General features: G+C 49.5%; 1 protein-coding gene across 1 annotated transcript in view; it reads right to left on the bottom strand.

The window, feature by feature from the left end:
- The window catches only part of LRRC74A (leucine rich repeat containing 74A), a 77,533-nt gene that overhangs the window by 48,818 nt on the left and 20,519 nt on the right, over positions 1 to 8,196 (bottom strand). The window contains exons 10-11 of the mRNA XM_024737798.1: positions 6,651 to 6,746; positions 4,048 to 4,194 (exon numbers count right to left, since the gene is read on the bottom strand). Coding sequence (XP_024593566.1) covers positions 4,048 to 4,194; positions 6,651 to 6,746 — 243 coding nt within the window. The remainder of the gene's footprint in view (positions 1 to 4,047; positions 4,195 to 6,650; positions 6,747 to 8,196) is intronic.

Genomic DNA, 8,196 nt, shown 5'->3' on the forward strand with positions numbered 1-8,196 from the left:
ACGCCACGATGCTTCCGTGTCCGCCCCACCCGCACTGAGCAGGCTCTCCTCCCATTCCACGCTCCACAGGCGGAAGGACTGGAGTCAACACTGCTGAGCGAACTGCGGGAACAGTTTGGAGGGAATAGGGCGGTGATCATGTTTACGTGTATTATTTAGTTTTGAAGTTGTCCTGCTCAGACTAGCAGAGATGGTGCTCTATGTACGTGGGTGGGCTGTTGTTAAGTCAGAGACCAAAAGACCGAACCGCAGCCAGGTAGTGGGACAGGCAGGACAGGCTCCCGGTGTTCACAGAATTCTCATCGTTTTATACGAATACTTATATGGAGACATACTGTGTTAGAGTATTTAAAAATAATATTTCACTGTTTTCAATTCAAAGATATTCCCTACTCACATTTTAAGGAAAGTATAGATTAATAGAAGAAAATTAAAAATAACCCATAAATCCAGCCCCACCATCCAGAGGTAGCACCTTGATGTATATTTTTTCATCTACCTGTCTGTCTGTCTATCTATATATCTACCTGTCTCCCTATCTATCTATTAAACATAGTGTTTTATAAAGTGTACAGTATTAATATATTGTGAATTTTCCAATACTATTAAAATATTCTTTTGGGTCCTTTTTTAGTATCTTTTTGTTTCTTTTCCCTTCTGACTCTCGAAAGGCCATAGGCAAGGCCCAGCTTTCTCGAGAGATATTTCTGCAGACACCCTGCTCACAGAGGAAGTCCTTGGGGATCAGTCCCTGGTCCCTGCTCTCCTCTCCCCACACTTCCCTCTCTGGTGTGTGCTGCCTACACCAGCCCACCCCGGGGTGAATCCCACCTACGCTTCCAGTTCTGCATCCCCAGCAGCTGCTCGCAAGTCCATGCTGAACCCCACCGACACCTCAATCCTACACGTCTAAAGCAAACCTCAGTCAGCTGAATTCTGCAATCTGTTACTGAGTGCTGCGGCAGATACCATGGGCGGGCTCTCAACACCCACTCCGCTTCCTTCACAGCCCGCCTCTCTATAACACAGAGGCTGGAAAACTAAAAACCAGAATTCCCCAAGCCCCCTTGAAGCTACGGGTCAGAATGGGATGGGTTTCGCCAAGCCCTTGGGTGATGCATATGTGTGACCCTTGTGATCTGGAGAGAGCAGGCTGCCGGCAGCCATGGGGGTGCCTTCCGAATTCAGCGGGCAATCCCTGATTCGGCGGCTTCCTGACCTAGGCAGAAGCAGCAGTCGTCCTGGCTAGCCAGTTGGGGTGTCTGGGGAGCCATTTCTGGAATCTAAACGTAGAGTCTTTCTTCAGCCCTCCTAATGTCTCTGGGGTCTATCGCTGGTAATAGATTCCTCTTTGCTTAACCTAGCGGAGTGGATTCTGTGGTCAGCAACTAAGAGCCTTGATGGGCATAAGGGCCTGTTACTTTGGTAGGTGCTTTTGATAAGACCCAACATAGCTCCTGCCCTGGAGGAGTTCAGAGTCTTGTGGTGAAAGGGTGAAGGAGAGGGCTGCAGGAGCGTGTGGCAAGGGCATATACTCTTGACCAGGAAACCTGACAAGGGTTGCCCGAGGACGTGACACTCCGGTGCAGACCTAGAGAGTGAGGAGGAGTGAGTGAGACACAGAGGAAGGGTGTTTAGGCAGAGGGACTCAGAGTTAATGTTAAGAGAGAACTGATGCAAAAAGGAATGGGGAGGGACTTCCCTGGTGGCGCAGCGGTTAAGAATCCGCCTGCCGATGCAGGATGACACTTGTTCGAGCCCTGGTCCGGGAAGATCCCACGTGCCGCAGAGCAACTAAGCCCGTGCGCCACAACTACTGAGCCTGCACTCTAGAGCCCACGAGCCAAAACTACTGAGCCCACGTGCCACAGCTACTAAAGCCTGCACGCCAGAGCCCGTGCTCCACAACAAGGGAAGCCACCACAATGAGAAGCCCGCGCACTCCAAGGGAGAGTAGACCCCGCTCGCCGCAACTAGAGAAAGCCCGTGTGCAGCAACAAAGACACAATGCAGCCAAAAATAAATAAATAAATAAATTAAATTAAAAAAGAAAAAAAAAGGAATGGGGAGAAATCCAGTGGAGCTGAAATGTAGAGGAGGGTGGGAGGATGGGAGGGATGAGGCCAGAGCGGGAGGCGGGGCCAGGGGGCGGTCCCTTTTCCCCACAGGACTTCCCTACTGCTGGCAATGTTTCCACCGTTCTTTTAGTCCACTGGGCTTAAAAATTGGGGGTTATCTTTGGCTCTCTCCTCTCCCCACACACCTCCCTTCTCCCAACACACACACACACACACACACACACACACACACACACACAAAACCACTCACCAAGTCCTGGAGATGCTCCATAAAGATATCTCCTACATCTGTACCTCCACTCTCACTGTCATTTTCAGCCAAGTTACCGTTCTAGATCTGGAATACTACAATAGTGTCCTCATTGGTTTTCCCAGTCTCATATTTACCCCCTCAGTTCATCTCCCTCCCCGTTGCCAGAAAAATTACCCCTCGGTCCTGCTGGATTTACATCCCAACCTCTGCTCGACAACTCGCACTGGTTCCCTGCTCCCTGTGGACTCAGACCTCACTCTGAGCCTAAAATCCGGGGACAGCTGCATCCAGCTCTAGCCTCTCTTTGCAGCCTTGACTCCCAGGCTTCCCTGTGAGACCAGAGCCACACGGTCCGGTTCCCACGCCTCAGACACACTGCGAGCGACTCCCGCTCTGCTCCTTCGCTGGTTGGCATTCTCTTCCCTCCCTCTCTCTGTCGCTCACCTGCATCTTTTCCCCTTGTCAAGGCCCTTGCCCAGCCCCACCTCTGCCAGGAAGCATCCTTTTCTGTTTGTCTGCAGTGGCCTCTAGTTTGGATTGTATTTGCTACCTTTGTCACTTGTTTATTATTTATCATATGACACTTTCTATTAGAAATGACTGTATCTGTCCCATCTTCCCAACCCGATTGTCGGGCCCCCGAGGGGAAGGACTGTGGTTTACATTGTATGTATTGTTGAGGCTCTCCTCTGGGGTCCCTTTTCTACACTGTTTTAAAACAAGGAGCAAGCTCCCACTTTGCATCAGATAACCCCATTCCCACTCTTCTTGCAAAACAGGTTTCCCCTCGGTTCCATCATATTACTTGAAAAGATATAAAGATACTTGATACCACTTTGCCTTCTAGAACTTTTCATACAATGATAGTTTTCATGCCAGAGCTCTCCTCTTTGGTTCTGGAAACTAAGGCATAGAGCAGACCAACCAGGGGCAGGAAGCAGCCCCAGTGGCAAACACCATGAAGAACCGTGTTTACAGGGCACCTTCCCAGCTCCTGCTGCCTCAGGTGGTAATGGTCCTGCATCCAGCAGCAGGTGAGAGCTGGTGGTAGAAACACCAGGCCTGGGCAGTCACTGCTCTGTGAGGCTGTCTGACCAGAGGAGCTATAACATCCCTTCCAGCTCTAACATTCTCTGAGTTTTTATTTCCACTGTTTCATCCGCCTCCTGTGACTGTCAGACACAATCTAAGACTTGAGCCAGGGGCAAGGTGACCATGAGGTATAAAACACTTGAGGGCTCCTTGTTAGCTGAAGCCACCAGATAGCCATCCTGACCGCAGGGTCAGGACGTCGTGGCATCCTTACCAGCTATTGGAAAGAGCCTGCATGAATTGTGTGCTTCTTGCCTGCCAAGCATTGTTCTAAGTCATGTGTAGTATAGAGTTTAATCTTCACAGCAGCCCTGCTGGGGTGGGTACTATTATCATGTCCATTTTACAGGTGAAGAGACTGAAGTACAGAGCACTTCAGTCACTCGTCTTTGGTTGCAATGGAGGAGCCTGGCTGGTAGAAACCATCCTATTCCAAGGCCCTCCCACTTCAGCCAGTTCTCAGTCCTTCCTCTGGGAGCCGAAAGGAATATTCCACAGCTGAGATGTTCCTTGTCAGCGAGGACTGTGCAGACGCTCTGGGGGAGGAGAAACTCTAGGAAGCGGAACCAAAGGTCAGCTCTTTCCAGGGGTCCCTGGGGGCTCTTAGAGGAAAGCAGGGCTCACCTGGATCAGTTTCACAGGGCTCGTCCACGTGAAGAGGTTTTTCTTGTTAGAGAGGCCTTGCACTGCTTTGTACATCACGTCCAGCTGGGGGTGGACGGCACACACCCCATCCAGTATTTTCACAAACTGCTCTGACACCAGCACATTCTGAAGCAGGGAGAGAGGGGAGCCGTCCGGGGGAGGGTACTGCCATCGTGCCACCTCCCAGACCAGCGGACTCTCCCAAGCAAAGTCAGCGTGTTGTCTTTTCTAGTTGGTTCTGCGGTGCTGCTGCTAGACTGGGACGGTTCACCGCTTTTAGAGCTTGCGGTTTGACCTGTAAGTTTCCCATGTGTTTTGATCAGATGTCCTTGTTGGGTGCTGATGGCCTGTCACATACTGTCAACTCACTCTGCTCTCAGAAGGTGAGCATTAGTGTCTGTGTGTGACAGATGAGACACAGCTGTGGGGTTACGAGACTGGTCCCCAAACAAAGGCCCTGAAAAGCCCATTTCTACACCAGTGTTGGTCTTCAGAGCAGGTGCCGTGGCAGAGAGCATCCCTCATTCCAACCATCCCGTCACGGCTCAGAACGCACTGGGAACGCCCCCCTGTGAAAGTGGCCTCTGAGCCGGGTTGGAGGCTGCAGGAGAACATGTGGTCTGTGAAACGGTGTTTGATCAAACCTGGCCTCCCTCAGTGTGATCGACCTGCTTCATTCCTCAGATGTGGTTCTCAGTATCTTTTGTCATTTCAAAGAATTAGATCCATGCTTAAGGGCTGAAGACTTACTCCCTCCCCTTTAGAGACATTCTAGAGAAAGTTCTAGAAACATCTACAATGAAGGGATTCCAACACCACTTAGAGTTACGGCGGCATCGTTGATAAAAGGGAAGGAAAAGTCCAATCGAGACCTATTTGTTCTGGAAGGCTGGTGGAGTGGCAGTGAGATCCCAGCTCATGGGTTTATATGCCATCTTGGGGCCTAAACAGCACCATTTCTAACGTTTCCTCAGACAGGCAGTGCTGGGGTTCATACCTTCCAACCTGCACTAAAAAAATGTGGTTGAGATTCAGAGGCAGCTTTACGGGCTGCAGGCCACAGCTGCAGGATGAAGGTGGAGAGAGAGGGCCTCTGAAGAGGAAGACCCATGAGCGCAGGAAGGAGCCTGGGGTGGGGAGGAAGGGGCGAGGGAACAAAGTGAAAAGAAAAGCAGGTATTGTTTTATAATTGGTGGCAATTTTTACTTATTATTCAGTTCCAAAAAGCTTGGGTTTCAAATTCAAAACATCATCACTGATAGAATTGTAAGGTATTAAAATCTTAACAAAACATCACATTTGTGTGGCATTAAACAAATGTAAAAGGACTTTAACACTGTATCTTTACAGAACTCTAGAATAGGAGGCAGAAGCTCTGTGTTTACTCCTTGCTGTGTTTCTCACTTGCTGTGTGATCCTGGGCAAGTGACCTAACCTCTCTGTTTCAGTTTCCTTACATGTAAAATGGGAAAATGAGGAAATGTACTTGCTATGGGTTGAATTGTATCCCCCACAAAAAAAAGTGTTGAAATCCTAACCTCCAGTACCTGTGAATGTGACCTTATTGGGAAATAGGGTCTTGGCGGGTGATCAAGTTAAAATGAGGTCATTAGGGTGGGCCCTAATCTGATATGACTGGTGTCCTTATAAAAAAGTGAACACTGGGATATGGAGAGAGACACGCCCACGGGGAGAAGCCACTGAGGCTGAAGATAAGAGATTAGGGTGGTATTTTTACAAGCCAAGGGACAGCAAAGATTGCCAGCAAATTACCAGAAGCTAGGAGAGAAGCAGGAATAGATTCTTCCTCACAGCCTTCTGGAGGAACCAACCCTACCAACACCTTGATTGTGGACTCCTAGCCTCCAGAACTGTGAGACAATAAATTTCAGCCACTTGGTTTGTGTACTTTGCCATGGCAGCCCTAGGTCATGGATACACTCTACCTACCTCCCAGGGTAGGACTAAATGAACTGGTGTCTATAAAATGACTTTGGGGCTAAAAAAAAGAGTATAGAATAGTAGACAAGTATAGGATATTGTTGGCACCAGCTCCCACCTCTAGGATGATTCCGGCGAGAGTAGCTGGCAGAGCGGAGTCACCTCCTCAGGCTTCCCTCCTCCATCAAGGTTTTTTTACACTCAAATACTACTCTGAGTAGGCTGAGTCATGAAATGAAAACACAGGTCTGCACATGTTTTAATACTCAGAGTCTAAAAATCCTGTGATTCTGGAAGCATTCTAAGGCCCAAAGCCATCCATCGACAAAGCTGACGGTAGACAAGTCTGTTCTGGGGGTCCCCCTGCCTTTGCTTCTGGTGTTCCTCCTCTCTGCCCTCAGGCCCACTGTTGGGGGTGCAGGTCCTGGGTTCCCAGGATCTGGTAAATACTTTCACACCATGATGTTTTTGACCGAATGGCTACTTCTACGGAAAGGACCTCTGGAAGGGGCAGAGATGTACTCTAAAAGGAGTAGCCTTTTCATGGAGCAGTTCTGTGAGGGCCCTGAGGGCTAGAGCTGGCACAGTGGCCATGGTAACTGGCTTGCTCCCAAGTACAAGCAAACAATTTGATCACTTACGGAAATGTCAATGTCCTCCATCTTGGATTTGGGGTTCCTCTTGATGGACAGGATAAGTAACACAGCCCCATCCATACTTAGAGGGTTCAGGTAAAGCTGTGGGAGGAAGGGCGAGGCAGAAGGAGGCAGAGATGAGGACAGGAGAGCCTGGCTCAGAGCATGGTTTCCATTTCCTCCAATCAAATCTCAATCCCTGTCTTCCTCCCAGACTTCTCTGTAAGCACCCATCTCCCTATCTATTTGTCATCCATTCACTTGTCCATCTCACTGCTCATCCATCCATCCATCCATCCAACCATCCAACAAACATCCATGTGCCAGTCACTGGGTTAAGCGCTGAGGGATGCACAGGCAAACATGACAAGATCTCTGCCCTCAGGTAGCTTACACTCTAGAGGGGGACACAGGCAAACAAGCAAATGACATCTGAAGTGCGATGATGGCAATGACAGAGGTACCTACTGGTACTGTAGAAAACAAGGAAAGGGGCATCCAGTATGGTGGAGGGGACACTTGAGCTAAGCCTTGCAGGACTAATGGGGATTAGCTAGGGATGAAGAAGGCAGACAGGACCAGAGGAGGGAATAAGGTGCAACAAAGAAGACAAGGGGGGCTTCCCTGGTGGCACAGTGGTTGAGAGTCCGCCTGCCGATGCAGGGGACACGGGTTTGTGCCCCGGTCCTGGAAGATCCCACATGCCGCGGAGCGGCTGGGCCCGTGAGCCATGGCCGCTGAGCCTGCGCGTCCGGAGCCTGTGCTCCACAACGGGAGAGGCCACAACAGTGAGAGACCTGCGTACCGCAGAAAAAAAAATGAAAAGAAGACAAGGGAAGGCAAGTACAAAGGTGCAGAGGTGTGTGGGGAAAAGTAAACGTTTCATGATCAGGTGCAGAGAGCGTGAGGCTACAGAGCTGTGATGGGTCAGATTGCACAGGACCTTGGGGGCTTAGCTAAGTACTCAGGGCTTTATCTCAACAGTACTGTGAGCCACTGCAGCGTGGTATGGAGGTTAACAGCAGGGCGCACGGAGCCCCTTGGCTCTGCTTACTAGTTTTCTGGTCTTGTGTTAGTTCCCTGACTACTGTGTACCTATCGCCTAGGGCTGCACAGAGGAGTCAATGCATAACTTCAGGTAAAGCATTCGAAAGAGTGCATGGTACGTAGTTAGCAGCCAATGAATGTTACTTATTATTATTGAAGGCTTTCAGCTGATGGTTTCCTAATGAGGCTGACCAAAACTCTACGTCAGGGGGTTCCCAGGCTCTTTCAGTACTCCAGTGAGAAAAGACAGCCTGGAGCCCTGCCCTCATAGGGCTTAGCATCTAGAATCTTTGGTTTGACTCACGTGCGGGGGGAATTCCTTATTTTTCCAAGATTAAGAAAAGGAGGGCTGGGGCTGGCTGTGGAGAGCAACAGATGATCCCTGTGGCAAAACTGATGTGGCCTCCACATACGACCAAACTAAAAGGTATATTTTAAGCTTTTTTCTTTCACTTTTAAAACAATTTTTTTTTTTTTTTTTTTGTGTTTGGTCATCGTAGAAAAA

The sequence above is a fragment of the Neophocaena asiaeorientalis genome, unplaced genomic scaffold (genome assembly GCF_003031525.2).
Source record: "Neophocaena asiaeorientalis asiaeorientalis breed wild unplaced genomic scaffold, Neophocaena_asiaeorientalis_V1.1 scaffold49, whole genome shotgun sequence".
Classification (NCBI taxonomy): Eukaryota; Metazoa; Chordata; class Mammalia; order Artiodactyla; family Phocoenidae; genus Neophocaena; species Neophocaena asiaeorientalis.